Source organism: Pundamilia nyererei, unplaced genomic scaffold (assembly GCF_000239375.1).
Source record: "Pundamilia nyererei isolate P.nyererei 1_Seehausen unplaced genomic scaffold, PunNye1.0 scaffold00108, whole genome shotgun sequence".
In the NCBI taxonomy this organism is placed as follows: domain Eukaryota; kingdom Metazoa; phylum Chordata; class Actinopteri; order Cichliformes; family Cichlidae; genus Pundamilia; species Pundamilia nyererei.
The window spans coordinates 1,304,035-1,321,733 of NW_005187509.1; the positions used below are offsets into that span (position 1 = coordinate 1,304,035).

The following is a 17,699-nucleotide window of genomic DNA, read 5'->3' on the forward strand; positions in this document are numbered from 1 at the left end:
TTCCTACACAGACACACACCATGTTGGATTATTACCTCTAGTCTGACCTCCTTGTAGGGCTTGAATGATTTCTTCATTAATGGTAATCCCTTCATATCTGCATGTGCATATCTACAGGTTTATGAATCTATGTGTAATGTTTTGTTTCACAAGCAGTCAAAGTTCCCCAATATTTTTTTGACTCCTCTGTTGCTTTATGTCCACAGGATGAATATTATAATGAAGGAAGGACAAAGAAAGGAATCACCCGCTGAGCCGCTCACATAACTAATATTAACTATGGCTGCTTTGACACCACAGGAACTTAGGTCCTCTCTAAAGGACACTCCAGATGGATCTGACGACATGGTCCTGCAGCTGAAGGACAACTGTCTTCGTTACTATGCAGCACTTAAGCAAATATTAAATCAAGCTGAACAATTAGAATTGACTGGAGGTCAAAACAGCTGTTCTTTCCACCACTCAGGACACGTTATTTGCCTTTCAAATTCATCACTTTGAAAAACTGGCACACACCGAGCACAAAAAGCTTTCAGAAGGAGGGAATGAAAACACATTCAGACATTAATAAATCATAAAAAACCCACCAAATCAGACAATCTTTTATTTCTGGTCAGGAAACACATCGTCAGTGTGCCTCTCACACATATTCACTCAAAATCCCACAAAAGCCAGACTTTATAAAGTTTTCTGTGCAAGTTGACATCAGCTTTCTAAAATCAAAATCACAAGAGGAGATAAGGGGAGCCGATCGCTTTGAAGGCAAACTTTAAAATGAACTAGAGAAGAAGAAGCAGTTATGAAAACACTGCAGGCATAACAGCAGGAAGCCACTCTTTCCAGATGTACGAGTCGTCACACATTTCATTTTTTTTTTGTCTTTTATCTAAAGTGAATGAGTCTCGTCCACTAAATGTTCTTACACTTTATGCAAAATCACCATCAGATTCGGGACATGACTGATCGCAAACAAGCGGGCTCGTGCTTGCCGTCCACACACCATCACACCTGCATTTCTCTAAATGAGGAAACAGGTTTATGTTCAGGTGAAGGGCAGAGAGCAGTGACGATGTTGGAAGACTATCATGAAATTCAGACTGAAGAAACTTAACTTTCCAAATCAGAGAGACATTGGGGATGAAATCACACGGATAATAATTTTAAAAAGAGAGAAAAACTTGAACATCAAAGCTGATGTGAATAAAAGAGTGTAAGACATGGACACGGAGCAGGGGATCTGTCAGACAGGAGACAAAAATCCAGATGTTTCACAGTTGTGGGACACAGTCAACAGTTTGTAATGGAAGACAAGATCGTGTTTATCAAGATTTAACTAAACTCAACTTTTCCTACAAAAACTAAATGATTGGTATTATTAGGAGTAGCAGTAATAGTAGTAGTAGTAGGATGAGGAGGAGGAAGAGTATTAGTAGTAGTATTAGGAGTGATGTTGGATTTATAAGTGTAAAGAACTTTTCTCTGACTGTCAGACCTTTGTACTTTCTCGACGTGTTTGTAAAGTGTGAACACATTCACATATAGAAACAGTGATGAATGTGTGAAACATACAGGAGCAGCACACAGATCTGTGCACAGCTTTAATGCAGCGTGACAGGCAGTGCAGGTATGGAAGAGTGTGAATAAAGTTTGTGAGGACGGATAGCAGACGCTACGAGCAGCATGTTTCAAACCAAAGGGCGCCATTAGCCGACCAGCGGGTGAATAAACGATGGCATCAGCGCTCTGATGTGATAACAGAGGATGTGGTTTTAAATAAATTCTGGACGCCGTCTCCAGTTTCACTCTGTTCATGTAATGAAGGAGCAGGTGTCCCGTTTCTGAGAGGGCTGTCCGGAGATCACAGGTCTCTCTTTTTACTCATATCACAGGATGTTGCTGCAAACTGAAAACCTAAACCAGGTTTTAGCTGAATGTGCATCAGGACAGACTGCAGGCTCGGTTGCTGCACGCTGCGCTGTGCTAGATTCAGTTACTCCAACTCACTCTGATTCCTGGCGTATAGAGAAGCGTGGCGGTAAAATTCTTGTTAAATAAGGCCGTTATAGCGTTACATACAACATCAGGCAAAAGGAGGAGCTTCCTGTCAGGTTTTTAAAAAAGAAGCCAAATGAATCATGACGGCAGGAAAGCGTGCACTCATGTTTCACAGCTCTGACTTTAAACTGTGCCTGATACCGACCTCATCATGTCACAGTGTGGCTCCTCTTCCAGCACATCAGAGTAACTTATTTATTTGAACTGCTGATCTTGAATCTGCAGCTGTGTGGAAACAATTTCCATCCCAACTTGTGCAAATCTGCAGTTCTCCTTCTGAGAGTTCCTCAGATTCCTCGAGCAGGCTAACGAGCTTCAAAGAGAAACTACCAGCTGGACTCAGTCATGCTCATTATCAAGAAGTTAACAGGCCTTAAAGTCACTGCAGAGCTGTGTATGGGTGTATGTCTATGTTTGACCCTGTGTGGATTAAATCCTAAATAAACACAATTTGATGACAAAAGTCATTAAAGATGTGTGCTGCACCATCACTCCACCCTGGGAACACCCACCCAGGTCCACGATGAGTTGATGGAACCTCTGGTTATAACTGTACAGTGGGGCAAAAAAGTATTTAGTCAGCCACCGATTGTGCAAGTTCCCCCACTTAAAATGATGACAGAGGTCAGTAATTTGCACCAGAGGTACACTTCAACTGTGAGAGACAAAATGTGAAAAAAAATCCATGAATTCACATGGTAGGATTTGTAAAGAATTTATTCGTAAATTAGGGTGGAAAATAAGTATTTGGTCACCTCAAACAAGGAAAATCTCTGGCTCTCACAGACCTGTAACGTCCTCTGTAAGAAGCTTTTCTGTCCCCCACTCGTTACCTGTATGAATGGCACCTGTTTGAACTCATCATCTGTATAAAAGACACCTGTCCACAGCCTCAAACAGTCAGACTCCAAACTCCGCCATGGCCAAGACCAAAGAGCTTTCGAAGGACACCAGGAAAAGTATTGTAGACCTGCACCAGACTGGGAAGAGTGAATCTACAATAGGCAAGCAGCTTGGTGTGAAAAAATCAACTGTGGGAGCAATCATCAGAAAATGGAAGACATACAAGACCACTGATAATCTCCCTCGATCTGGTGCTCCACGCAAGATCTCATCCCGTGGGGTCAAAATGATCATGAGAACGGTGAGCAAAGATCCCAGAACCACACGGGGGGACCTGGTGAATGACCTGCAGAGAGCTGGGACCAAAGTAACAAAGGTCACCATCAGTAACACACTACAACGGCAGGGAATCAAATCCCGCAGTGCCAGACGTGTCCCGCTGCTGAAACCAGTGCATGTCCAGGCCCGTCTGAAGTTTGCCAGAGAGCACATGGATGATACAGCAGAGGATTGGGAGAATGTCATGTGGTCAGATGAAACCTAAGTAGAACTTTTTGGTATAAACTCAACTCGTCGTGTTTGGAGGAAGAAGAATACTGAGTTGCATCCCAAGAACACCATACCTACTGTGAAGCATGGGGGTGGAAACATCATGCTATGGGGCTGTTTTTCTGCCAAGGGGACAGGACGACTGATCCGTGTTAAGGACAGAATGAATGGGGCCATGTATCGTAAGATTTTGAGTCAAAACCTCCTTCCATCAGTGAGAACTTTGAAGATGAAACGAGGCTGGGTCTTCCAACATGACAATGATCCAAAACACACCGCCCGGGCAACAAAGGAGTGGCTCCGTAAGAAGCATTTGAAAGTCCTGGAGTGGCCTAGCCAGTCTCCAGACCTCAACCCCATAGAAAATCTGTGGCGGGAGTTGAAAGTCCGTTTTGCTCGGCGACAGCCCCAAAACATCACTGCTCTTGAGAAGATCTGCATGGAGGAATGGGCCAAAATACCAGCTACTGTTATTGCCAACAAAGGTTATGTTACAAAGTATTGAGTTGTATTTTTGTTATTGACCAAATACTTATTTTCCACCCTGATTTACGAATAAATTCTTTACAAATCCTACCATGTGGATTCATGGATTTTTTTTTCACATTCTGTCTCTCACAGTTGAAGTGTACCTCTGGTGCAAATTACTGACCTCTGTCATCATTTTAGGTGGGGGAACTTGCACAATCGGTGGCTGACTAAATACTTTTTTGCCCCACTGTATATACATATTACTGCCTGCTGAAAGCTACAACGCTGAGAGACTGCAGTCACATAGATTTGTATGAAGCTAAACACAAAGAAATGAGAGAAAAACACGGATCAGCTTTGGTCACATAAAGAAAACAGCTGATAGGAAAATGATCAGCTTCAGCAGCAGCAGTTCGTTACCTTCGGTGCTGGTCGGGTACAGCGGAGGTTTTACTGAGCCCAGAGGATTTACTGCTCGGTTTTTGTTAGAAAATAAGATTCATGACTGTGAGGCATCTTTGATGAAGAATACAGAACTAAAATACAAAGTAGATCTGCAGGCCTCAGAGTTCCTGCCAGCAGGCCCTCGTATATCACATGGAGTCATCAGTGGTCAACAACTCTAACAAAAAATGGTGAAAAAGGATCCTGACGGGATAATCACCTGGTCGGGCACGAACGGGATGGGAACGATGGAGCGCTCTGGCTCAGACTCATCTCCGTGGGAAGGAAGAGAGATTCAGCTGCTTCACAGATCCCATCACTGCAGATTTTGACAGCATCGCTGTGTGTGCGCGCTCAGCTTTTATGCATCAGCAGGTGCCTTTTAAATGAATGGAGGGTTTCTTATTGATATTACATAAGCAGTTGCTGAATGAATTATTTAGTCTGTGAAAAGTGACGGTGCAGTGCGTCGCCTGCCAAGTCCTGACTGTGCAGCACAGCCACCACGTGTAGTCTGAACGAATGGATAGAAAAACAGTCAAATACACTGAGACTGTGCCGTCAGCTGCTGCCAAAGTGGCAGTGAACAATCAATGTGGCAAAATGGTAAATGGCCTGTATTTATATAGCGCCTTACTAGTCCCTAAGGACCCCAAAGCGCTTTACTTATCCAGTCATCCACCCATTCACACACACATTCACACACTGGTGATGGCAAGCTACATTGTAGCCACAGCCACCCTGGGGCGCACTGACAGAGGCGAGGCTGCCGGACACTGGCGCCACCGGGCCCTCTGACCACCACCAGTAGGCAACGGGTGAAGTGTCTTGCCCAAGGACACAACGACCGAGACTGTCCAAGCTGGGGCTCGAACCGGCAACCTTCCGATTACAAGGCGAACTCCCAACTCTTGAGCCACGATCGCCCCAAAATGATGCCTCGGAGGAGAAGCCGAGGGATGCTGAATGGATTTCTGATGCTAGCACGCCTGGCAAACATGCAGTATGTCATGAGTCAAAATTCAGGCTAAATGTTGGACTTACATCTGGGTTTTCTCACTGTTTTCTATATCTGTGTAATCCCCGGCAGCAGCCGTGTGTGTCATTGTGTGTGCCGACCTGCCAGCGCTCTGATCGGATCATTATTCCTGAAATACTAACGCCACTGCTTTAGTTTACAGTCTGTTGACACTGTCAGAGATTTTCTGCATCTCAAAGTCCCTGCATTGTCAGGCACGAGCTTTTACTTTTCATACTACAACAAGAATTCCTGGTGTTCCTGATAAAAACGTACTCCGTGGGCTCGGCTGGAGCTCAGCACAGTGCGAGCAGTTCCTCGGTTTCGTGTTGGCTCATTTCTCTCCTGCGCTTTTTATCTGCAGCGCTGTGCTGGAATTTGTAGCAGAAGAAGAGTGTGGCACGTCTGCTCGCCCTGATAGTGTTTGTTAAAGTTGTGCCAGCCGGGCAGTGGCAGGACGCACGGCTTTGTGTTTAATTTTTCCTGGTGTGCAAGAATAAATACTGTTGACTGCAATTTATCTCTCGTCTGTCCTTAAAGGAACCCACAACTAGAAAAATATCTTCTTAACAGGAAAAGGAGAAAAGGAGAAGACGGCGGTGTGGGATTTAGAGAACAATGACTTTGTGCTCTTTATCTTTCGCCTCTGAAACATTTGAACTAAAGGAAGGAGCGAAGTGCGCTGACAAATGTGCTGTACGGACGGACCGGCAGGAGGCGACCTGAGGCTTCGGGTTGGGTCTTCTAGAGCTTGAGGCTCCTGTTGGAAGCAGTCATGCAGAAAACAGGATCTGTCACAGGACACCTGAGGTGACGCGTGAAGAGGCAGTAGCTCATTCGACGAGAGGGAAGAGAAGCTCACTGATATCCGAGCGCTCTGAGTCTGACTCTCTGGGATGACTCTTGCTGCTGAAAGTAGTGACTGCACTGCAGGATGTAAGCTGAGGAGAGCTCTGCACACGTCTTTGTGGACTCCATGAACACTTTATCTTTTCTTATCACAGTCTGAGTTATAGACCGGCCGTCTGTGACTTACAGCATGAAATGCACACAGCTTGACTGAATTATACAAATAAACCTCAGATAAGCTGCATAACTGTGCACCCACAGCAGAAGCTGAGAAACTTTGGTGTCCATTTCTAGAACTCAGTCCTAAGCATCGACATTCGATGAACTCCCTGAAGCCTCTCACACCTCAGTATAAATCAATAAATATCAATAAAATCGAGCTTTGACAACCAATAGGATCATTTCTGTTTTTTCCAGGGTGGCTGCACAGGCACAGACCACCCTCACTAACTTCAACTCAGGAGAGAGAAACAACGCTTAGCCCAAAAGCTGAAAATCTGCACATTTCAGCTTCCTCATGTCATTTCACGGAAGCAAAGTTAAATATTTAACCTTCTTGGACGTGTCTGCATTCATGGATTATAGCACAGCATAACATAGAACAGCATAGCATAGAATAAAATTGAATTGCCCTTTATTGTCATTGTACATGCACAATAAAATCGTGTGTACTCCACCTGACTATATCTGTGAAGGTTCTCAGTCATCCAGGTCATCGTAGTCAAAGGAGCTTGCAAAGAAAAGCGTCTGGACTTCTTTAAGTTGCTTGAAGACGTTTCACCTCTCATCTGAGAAGCTTCTTCAGTTCTAAGGTCAAATGGTGGAGAGTCCCAGATATAAACCTAGTGGGAGTGACCCCCCACAGAGGGACAAAAGGACCCCTGATGATCCTCTAATCGCCTGAGCCAAGGTGTGAAACTGGGTGTGGGTCCCAATCAGCCAGAGTTTCGGGTGAGTTCATTGTGAAACCTGGCCCCACCTTATCATGCGAATTCCTGAGATCAGATGGCCCAGGATGTGAGTGGGCGTTAAGGCGTCTGGGAAGGGATCTCAAAACTGGATTATAGATGGCAGAGAGGTGGTGTCGTAAACCCCCGCCTCTGTTCAAAGATGGTCGCTCACAGTGGACATAGATGGCTTCTTTCACTCCTCTTTCAAACCATCTGTCCTCTCTGTCCAAAATGTGAACATTGGCATCCTCGAAAGAGTGTCCTTTATCCTTAAGATGCAGATGGACTGCTGAGTCTTGTCCTGTGGAGGTGGCTCTTCTGTGTTGTGCCATGCGCTTGTGAAGTGGCTCCCACTAGGTTTATATCTGGGACTCTCCACCATTTGACCTTAGAACTGAAGAAGCTTCTCGGATGAGAGGTGAAATGTCTTCAAGTAAGCTAAAGAAGTCCAGACGTTTTTCTTTGCAAGCTCCTTTGTCCACCTGACTACTGTGCAAGAAATATAAAGAACAAAACGGATTCTGTACACTTCGTTAGTGTGTGTAAAAACTGAAACCCAGTTTATTATCAATATTAATATCATTGTTTCGGATCAATGCATGCTCAGCACTGACCTACACTGAGCTACTTTACAAAGTCTAACGGCAAAGAGCTCCGGCGCAGTGTCATGCCCTGACACGTGGAACGTAAATTTAAATTTAAGTCAACAAATGAACGAGTGGAGAAAAACACGCAGCTCCAGTTTGAGGGTGGAGCTGCTGGCACTGAGGCTAAGTCCATATCCAGCTGTTACAACAGCTGTATTACACACACGCACACACTGCTGCCTGTGTGTGTCAGTGTTTAAAACCAAACAGTAACAGCTGGGTCACATGATCAGCCTCAGCTCAGCGTGCACGACTCTCTGCAGTAACAACCGGCAGCACAAAACATGTTCCCAAATCACACGGCTCAGGCTGTCACTGTGAAAAGGCCCCACTATAACAACCACTCACATACAGTACACATTCATAAGCAATAAAAAGATGATGAATAACATTTATGAATAATTATCAGTGTTGAAGGGCAGTTTGAGTGAAGTGGCGGGAACGAGACTGAGAATCTCCAAGACTCAAGCCAGAAAATGGCGGGGACACCAGCCAAGAGGAGTGTAAGTGCTTCCCGTTCCCGGGGAAACACGAGTCTGCAGCTCGCTGTGGGAACGACAGAACTGACCTAGTGATTTACTGCTCAGTCTACAGTCACACCCTCACCGATGGCCACGAGCAGCAGAAATGAATTTCTCTGAAGGTGTCTGCACTCAGAGAGAGGGTGAGGAGGAGGAGGAGTACACCTGCTCCTCCTCAACATAAGGAGAAAGTCGTTGTTGCTCAGCATCTGACCAGGATGCCTCCTCGGTGACTGTCCAGGGTACTCAGATATTGTTCTAACCAAAAATCAACCAATCACTGAACATCCATATGACTTCAGTGCTTTTAGCTTAAATGAATGTGTGTTATAAATTGTCACCAGTGGAAGTGTGATTGTGAGGAATGCTCATTTTTGTGTGCTGGACCTTTACACACACGCACACTCTTCTTTAAGCCAGGACAGTCCTGCTGTGTCTCCTCTCTGTCCAGAGGGATTCTCATGTGCTTGTTGTGTTAGCTTTAGCATGCTAGTTCTGAATTTTAAAACCGTACCATGAAGAAAGCGCTGCTCTCTGCAGTTTTGCATAACTTTGCGAGAAACCTACCTGCACAAACCTACACAACATTATTACACTACAAATGTGTGAAACTGGGTCATCTCATACGCTTTGCAGTCTTAACCCATGTCCTCCAATTAAAACCACCTGAAAAGCTCCAAACACACAACATGTGTTATAGCACATAACATAAGACCAGATGTATAAGAGTGAGGCTGCTGCTGATGCTGAGGAAGATGATGGATGATGATGATGATGATGATGATGTTTATCTGTATGAAGTTTTTCACATTCCTGGTCCCTTTTCCTCTTCCCATCTGGAAGAGGAAAAGGGGAAGAGGGGAATTCCCCTCTGCACCCTGCTCGATCATTTACTGTAATCTATTACTACACCCTTCAGGTGTTAGTGCCTTCATCCTCCAGCTCTACATCAGCAATGTGTGCTCCACCCACAGCGTCTACACTCCAGGACTTCAGTCCTCACCTCCTACTTCCATCTCCACTCTCTGATGACCTCATCATCATAGTCTGACCGCCAAAGTACTTCTTATACTCCTACTACACTCAAATGTACACTGAACACTTTCTCCCACTCAGAAGGTGTAAACAATAACCGACCTGAGACTGGTGAGTTTTATGAATGTCTTACATGCCCACAACACACAGTGGGGGGAATAAGTATTTATTATCACATCATTACCACATTAATGTAAGTTGAGGCCGAGCTGTTCAGAGTCAAATTTCAGTCTCCAACAGGGACCCCATTTGGCATCTGTATGATAAAAACTGTGAGACACAAACTGAGTGCCGTGCAGAGACAGATGTCTGCCCCACAGCAGCAGCTCCAACAGGAAACTGTGCACAGAAAGATTTTCTCACATGTTTCCTGCATCTGCGACTGAGCGTGCCTCTCTAGGATGATGGATAAAGACTCAAAGCCAAGGCTGGAGAGGAGATCAGACCACAAACCTGATTCCACCTTAAGCCCATCACTCTATAAGTTGGAGACAGAAAGTCAAAGAGCCACAAGTACTCTGTTCATTTTTATTCTGAGTGCACTCGTTTCATCTCTCATCATATTTGAAGGTAAGTCACTTGCCCACCACCTCTGACTGATATGTGCCACTCGTGTGACCACATTTAATGTATACGGGCACACGCTATGATCTCATGTATGTCAAGTGCAGCGTGAGCCTCTCCAAACGCTGCTGGAGGCAGTCATCACATGACACGGACCCCATCCATAACAGCACAGCACACAACTAGGTCATGTAGTACTACCTCATAGCTGAGCCTGAGCAACTACTGTACCGCGACCTCCTGCTTCACGTACATCATTTTAATTCTGACTCAAACGTCCTGAGGGAATCAAATCCTGTGTGTGCCTGGTTTAGTAATGAACTCTCTTTTTCCATGAAGCTGAAAGGAAACGTTAATGTTGGATCCACATTTTATATTTCATGCTGTTGCTGTTTGTGTCACAGTTCTTCTTTGGGTTCAGCATTCGTAGTTTCAGTTTCAGATTCACTGTTGACACGCAGGAAATATCTGAACGTGAAAACAACACGACGCGCGATCAGCAGGTCTCTTTAACCTTCTTCTGATCAGCTGACCTTTGGGGTGGGTGGAGCTTGTGTGTTTAATAAAGTGAGATAAGCTTAGTGGGATAACCATCTATGCACCCACCTCATTATTAGAAACCTTATGACCAGTATGGAGCAGGAAGCAGAAGCTTAGTGTAGTTAGAGGTGCTGAGTGTTGCTTCACACAGAGTGGAGATCACACTGAATAATCACACCATCAACAATGTTTTCTCACAGAAACGCCCACAGCAAAGAGGAAATATTTAATGTAGAGATGTAAAAACCTCAGCTTTCACTTGGTTCTGTGCTCCAGCTCCAGACTGACGCTCCCTGTCTCTGGCTTCTTTGAGAATTGTGTCTGTGGATCTGTCACGCTCTGAACAAAGTCTCATCCGTCTCTCATCCTCCAGGCTAAAAGTTGTTAACCAAGAACAGAAAAATGATCTCTTTGCATCCCAGCACAGCAAAAACAGACCAGCCAGCACTTTCAGCAGGATCAGTGTTTTAATCAAACCCACAAGCCGGAGGCAAAGACAACTACAGAGGCAGCGAGAACCCCCGGCTAGCTGATGTTTCCTCAGCTAAACCAAATATCTGAAGATGAGGATGTCCCTGAAGAGGAAACCAGAGCTGTCAAAATACATTTGAATATTGCTTTTACATAATGGACACCAGCGTGTGGGTGAAACCATGAGCACTTCACACTCAGTGTGACTTACAGGACTGAAGCGTCTGTTGGAATGAGATTAATTATGAAGCGTTTGGGCAGTCGGTTATGCTTCACAGTGTTTCATGTGAACATTAGTGAATTCATTCAGGTCTCAGAGTGAAGCTCACCACTGCAGCTCAGCTGATACACATCCACACAACACAGCCTGCCTGCATATACGCAAATCTGCAAGCCACTTTGTAACTGGCCTCTGCACCCTCTTTTCTTGCTGTTTCATATCTGTTGTCAATGATGCTGTTTAGTTCTGTGCTGTATGAACCTGAAAGGCTGCAGAGCCACACTTACTCCTGTACAGTTTCCTGTATAGGAATAAGATGACATATAAGAAAACGTTTTGATTCGTACTATAAAAAAGAAGCGTCATGTCACGTCTCTGATGCATCCATGCAGCGTCAGCATCTACGAACAGTCAAAGCTCTCATCACTGAGTCTGACTGAGCTAACAGCTAAAAGGTGGATTTTGTGTTGTGTATTAATCAGCGTGACCATTGTCAGGAAGTGTGTAATCACACATGGTGTGATTATTCTCCGTAAAAGTTGATTAACTCTCACCTCTCACCGCCGAGCTCCGCCATCGCCGGCATCTGGCCTGCAGCGCTGACATTCATGTGACCATAAATGCTGAGAGTCCCTGCAGACAGAAGACCACTGTTAAAACATGAACATGATGATTTACATTATTAAAGAGGGAACTTTTAATTACTATCACACCAGTCCTGGTCTCAGCAGATTACATTAACATAGGTGAGTTAAACCACATCAGGATTATGCAAATGCGACAATTTTGGTTGACATTTGCCGTGTGCTGATGAACGACTTGCCGCTGCACGTGCAGCTTTGGATTTGGGTCAAACGAGTTTGAATTCAGAGGATTTCAAACTGACTGTAAGTCTGAGTCTGTAAGGAAAGGTGATTACTAAACATCTGACTGACCAGCTGGAGGTCAAAGACTGAGCATATAACATCCAATGTTTTATGAAATCGACTGTCGATTTAAGCATTCAGGAGACTCAGGTACCACAGTAACATTTATTACATTTCAGCACCAAGGATAAGAACAAAAAACAGAGCAGAGTCCAGGACACTCACTGAGTGGTTGAGATCAAATCCACTCGGGCTGGCCTTTAAGTCTCCACAGATATAAATCTAAAAGAAGACCACAGAGCAAAGGTCTCGAGGTCATCCACGGAGTCAGGGCATCAAATTTCAGAAAGCCGATCTGTTGTGCAATTCAATTCAGTTTCATTTATACAGCGCCAAATCACAATGACAGTCGCCTCAAGGTGCTTTATATTGTAAGGTAGACCCTACAATAATACATACAGAGAAGAACCCAACAAACACATGACCCTCTATGAGCAAGCACTTTGGCGACAGTGGGAAGGAAAATCTCTGGCAGAACCAGGCTCAGGGAGGGGCGGGGCCATCTGCTGCGACTGGTTGGGGTGAGAGGAGGAAGACATTTCTCCAGTGGAAAATGCGACGCTGTCAGCTGATTGTGTTTTTCCAACATCGAGAAGAAAGTCGTTTTTACTTAAAAAAAAAACAACTTTCTCACATTTAAGAAAACATGCTTTGTGTTTTGGAGTATCAGGAAACCCGGATGTTCAGTCAGGTAAGACAAGATCGCCGACGAAGTGCAGCATCAGTTAAAAATGTTCACAAAATAAAAATCCATCAAAGCAAAACTCGTTTCTATTCATGCAGAATTCAACAGAAACAGTATTGGAAGGCAGCCCAAGGCTGCAGGTGGGATGAACGGGGGCGGGGCAGTGAAGGTCAGCCTGGCAGAGAAAGAGGCAGAGGAGGGTCACGCCCCGCAGATTTACCCCCGTTCAGCCGAGCTGGCAGCTGTCACGAGCGCTTTGCCGCGTGGACGTTTATATCTGCACAAAAACGAAGCAGAAAGAACAAAATCCTCACCTAATCTACATCCCATATGCTGACAGCTCAAAGCGTTGCACAGCATTGCAGAAAAATGTCTGCACAACCACTTATTTTTCTGTCACAAGGAATCAAAAGAACCAGACTGCGTCTGTAAATCTGCTGCACACAATCTCCCTACACCAGCGTTTATATTACATTATACCAGGATCATGTGCACCCACACGCACAGCCACAACAATCTGCTGCAGTTATTCTGTCCAGAAACAGTTGATACAGACTGATCTGAGCTCTGTTAATAATCATACTGTCACATGATTCACCAAACCTTTCCCCTCCTGCTCTGTGGAGGGGAGACTCCCAGACGGCTCATTTATTACAGCATAAACAACAGCTGTACTGAAGAGCAGTGACCCTCTCCGTTCGAGGACACGCAGGCCCAAACCGTGCCAATGAAATGCCACTCGCAGCAAAGCAGGGCCCCAGGTTGACCTCCAGGGGGGGGTTAAAGGTTCAGGGTGTTCTCTCTAATCTGTGACCCATCTGTACGACACGGCAGCCGTGAGAAAGGCGCCTGAGCAGCAGAAAAGATCCTAGCGTGTTTGTGTGATTGTAACTGAAAAACCTTCTAATCTGCACAAAATACTGAATGTTGCAGGAACAAGGAGGAGTACAGATTTAAAAAGTGCTCTGTGATATATGATTAGCCAATGTCTGTGCATCACGAATGAGAAAAAACTGCTTTTATGAGATTTTAAACAATTCACAGTCCTGTCACAGTAGAGTCCAGCGATCTGTTTGTGGGGAAAGGACAAGTGTTAACCCAGAGCCACTCCTACTGGGACCCCGTAGAGAGAATAAAAGCTGCTCTGGTGGTTAGAGGGGATTTTATTGTTGTGGCTGATCTGCGGTTGTATGCAAGTGTTAGTACGGAGGACGTGTTGTTTACATATTCCATCCACATGTGAAGAGAAAAGCCTGGATACACAGAAACTTACAGCCTGCTTTGGTTTTAGGCTTAACCTCTAAATATCGGCACACTGGGATGAGATGAGCATATATAAAAGGAAGGCATATTTAATCTATCTTCAGTCAGAGAGAAGGTAATTCATCATATAGAGTCTGAGATTTATTCAGGAAGCGTGATGTACTAAATATAGATGCAGAGCTCTTTATTAGCTCTGCAGCATCGCTAACGTGCTGAATGCAACCATGCCACCTGCACATGTGAACAAACAGCTCAATGCATGCGTAATGTGCACAATCCATCACAATACACATCTGTACAGTCCAGCTAATCCATAACTCATCTTCAGACAGGTTAACACAGACTGAGTGAACCCAGCTCAGTCCATGTAGCCTCAGCTGGAGCTGCTCTTAATTATTCTGTCATGAACCGGGTTTCCATGCGCTCACATAAACTGGAGCACACGTCACCTTCACAACAAAAACATACTGACCAAGAACATTCCTCTTCAGTACTTTATCATCTCGTCTCTAATCATTATTATATCATCACTGATTCGCCGTGAGTCAAAAACGCCTTGGAACCGTCTCCAGGTCGCCACGGGCTGCCAACTCTGTTCTATAATAGCCTCAGTCGGGGAGGTGAGGTGAGCTGAACGCATAACAGAGCTAATGGGCAAGGTTGCTAAGAGGGTTTACTGGAGTCTGTCAGCTCTCTTCCAGTCACACGGAGCTCAGAGAGTAGAAATACAAGCAGAGCTAAGACGGTGGGAGATGCTGACAGGGAGTCCAGGGAAGAAGATAAAAGACTGCTGAGCAAGAAGGAAATGAGATGACAGCAGCTCAGGTGAGCTCAGGCTGCAGGGCTGGGACATGCAAGGCTTCTTTTTGAGGCATCGAAGTCAGCCCTGACAACACGCTGAGGCAGGCCAGCCAGGAAAGCCTCCAGTGTTCCTGCTGCCAGCTGCTAAAGCGGTGGGAGGGACATCACAAGTGGACAGAAAGATGCTGCTAAGAGATTTATTCACAGCGACGTGAATGAGAGTCTCGGCACGGAGGATCAGAAGTGCACATCAGCGTTTAAAATGATGACCCTGAGTCGAGCCAACAAGCCAGTGAATGCAGAGAGACGTGTGGATGTTTGGACTGAGTCTGGCAGGAATTCCTGCATGCAGAGCAAGAGCTGGAAGACTGGACCTCATGAAGTCTTCCACATTCAGCCATGGGCTGCCTCTTACATTCACACAGCGCCGCCATTGTTTCGATGGGATATTCCCGTCATGGGGTGACTTTAACACAGCTCTGCCCACATGCAGTGGCCTGAGGGCAGGACGTGCACGCCTGTGGCTGGGCGAGGTGACGTCTATCAAAGCACATTTACCTCACACACACTTTCACATGGATCTTTGTTCACCACAGCTCTGCACTTTAGAGTCATCACGTCATCTAACATAACCGACACATCGCGCAGGCGTCGTCTCACTACCACCACAGGAGGTCTCGGTGAGTTTGAGCTTATCACCCAACTCCACAAATGTGCTTCCACACCTACGTCTCTCAGTTACCCTCACCTGCATGTGATTGGACTGTGTGGGGAAGCTAAAGAACTCAGAGAGAAGCCTCACACACACAGAACCCAGCTGAGCCGGTACATGACGTCACTTCACGTCACTAATAACATCCGTAAGAACTATAGTATATGCTCTATGCTATAGACTTGTAGTCAAGACCGCCTAAACCAAGACCAAGACAATACCAAGACCAGAGGGTATCGAGACCAAGACAAGACCAAGACAAAGTCGAGATGAGACCGAGTCAAAAAAGTCTTTAAACTGCAGCCAGATGCTGCTTCGTTTACAGGTGTCAGGCATATTTATGTGTTTTTGCGATGCACTCGCACGCTCCACTTGACTGTCGCGTCTCTCACCCTCTGTTTTTCACATAATGATATTATCCTATATCCTCGCATGCGATTGGCCACAATATGGAGGGATTGGAGCATAGCTGAGCCACTGTGTGAGAGCTGAGCAGCGAAAGGAAATTAAGTGAGGAGCCGGCTCTTGCTCAATGGGAGTCGACTCTTCTGATTCACTACAAAGCACTCTCTAAGCACGGCTCTTAGAGCTGATGCTTTTGCACATGACACATTATCGAACGTTACGTTGTGTGTCATGGATACTGTTGACTCCAAATCTCCCGACCACTACGTGGATCTGAGACAGCAAGACCGAGACAGCGAGACCAAGACAAGACCAAAACCACGTAAAAGTGGTCTCGAGACATCCAACTCTATGTGATGCTTCCGATGACAGCCGTGCAAAAGTTTCTCACATTTTCACAGGATCAGAGCACCTGTCATAAAAACAAAACTCTGTCAAAAACCACTTTAAAGTTTATAGCCAAACACAAGCCGGCGCACTGGACGCCAACATGCAACCTTTAACATATCTGGAATCTGGCATCTTAATAAAAATAATATGCTTTTTAAAACAGTAAACAGCAATAACTCTATTATAACTCTAATAATAAAAATTAGTCAGCATGAACATAAATGCATAAAAAGATTAAGTAAGTCAACCCTTTTAACATTTTTCGTGCCACAGCGCGAAATGCTGAATATTAGCGATGCCGTGTGTCACATGACGTGCACTTTCCAAATGGCAGCACAGCCTGTGACCCTTCCTGGGCCCCTGTGTCCTATTTAGCTTTGCTTGAGTGTTGCCGAGCATGGATCACTGCCTAGGGCTTCAGTGTCAGTAAAGCTGGTTTTCCATATAACCCACAAGTGTTTGTGCAATCGGCGTGATTTTATTTCCTGTGTGATGCAACAGCAGGATGCTCATCTGCAGCTGGCGCTCCTGTTCTGTCACAGCCATAAACCGGCATTTAAATCACCGGCGTTTCTTTAACACATCATTAAACAAATGCTGGAAACTGGGTTAGGACAGAGCTTTCTGAGCGCACATGCAAAGCTTTCTGAGCATAAAGCTTTGAACATGAGAAAAAGAAAAATGTGAGAGAAGAAGAAACTAGTGTGGAGAGGCCAGAAAACATAAATGTGCACAAACAGCCAAGCCACGAAAAACTCGAGAAGAGTCCAGACTGAGTGACGGAGCGTCGCGAGGGTGGAGGGTAAGTGAAGTTCAGCCAAAGTTCAGCCAGTGCAGGTGGGGGGAGACGAACAGCACGCTCCCGTGTGCGGGAGATACTCAGCAGCCTGCAGGAGGCCATGAACAGTGCAATAACCAGCAGGGTGGAGTAACAGGGTGGAGTTGTCCAACAATAAAATATAACAGAAAGCACAAATATTCAGATAGACCATTGATCACTAAGGGTTTACAAAATGCATGTAAAAAGAAAAATACACTCTATAGGGAATTCCTAAAACAAAGAACAAAAGATGCTGAAAATAAATATAAAAAATGCATAAATAAGTTGACCAATATTATACGTATATGTAGAGAGGAGTATTATAGTAAAATATTGAACAACAATAAACATAATATGAAGGGAGTATGGGATGTTTTAAATGGTATCATTAAAAATAATTCTGAACAACAAAGTTATCCTCAATACTTTATCGACAATGGCAATATTATGGAAAACACTGCTGTCAACAGCTTTAATCATTATTTTGTAAATATTGGACCAAAACTGGCAGAACAAATTC

The 17,699-nt window shown here is 45.0% G+C and overlaps 1 protein-coding gene across 3 annotated transcripts in view; it reads right to left on the reverse strand.

Moving 5' to 3' along the window:
* The window catches only part of htr4 (5-hydroxytryptamine receptor 4), a 165,127-nt gene that overhangs the window by 98,045 nt on the left and 49,383 nt on the right, over positions 1-17,699 (reverse strand). For all 3 annotated transcript variants that reach the window (XM_005741224.1, XM_005741223.1, XM_005741225.1), the window contains exon 2: positions 11,732-11,810. In XM_005741224.1, coding sequence (XP_005741281.1) covers positions 11,732-11,787 — 56 coding nt within the window. In that variant the 5' untranslated portion in view covers positions 11,788-11,810. The remainder of the gene's footprint in view (positions 1-11,731; positions 11,811-17,699) is intronic.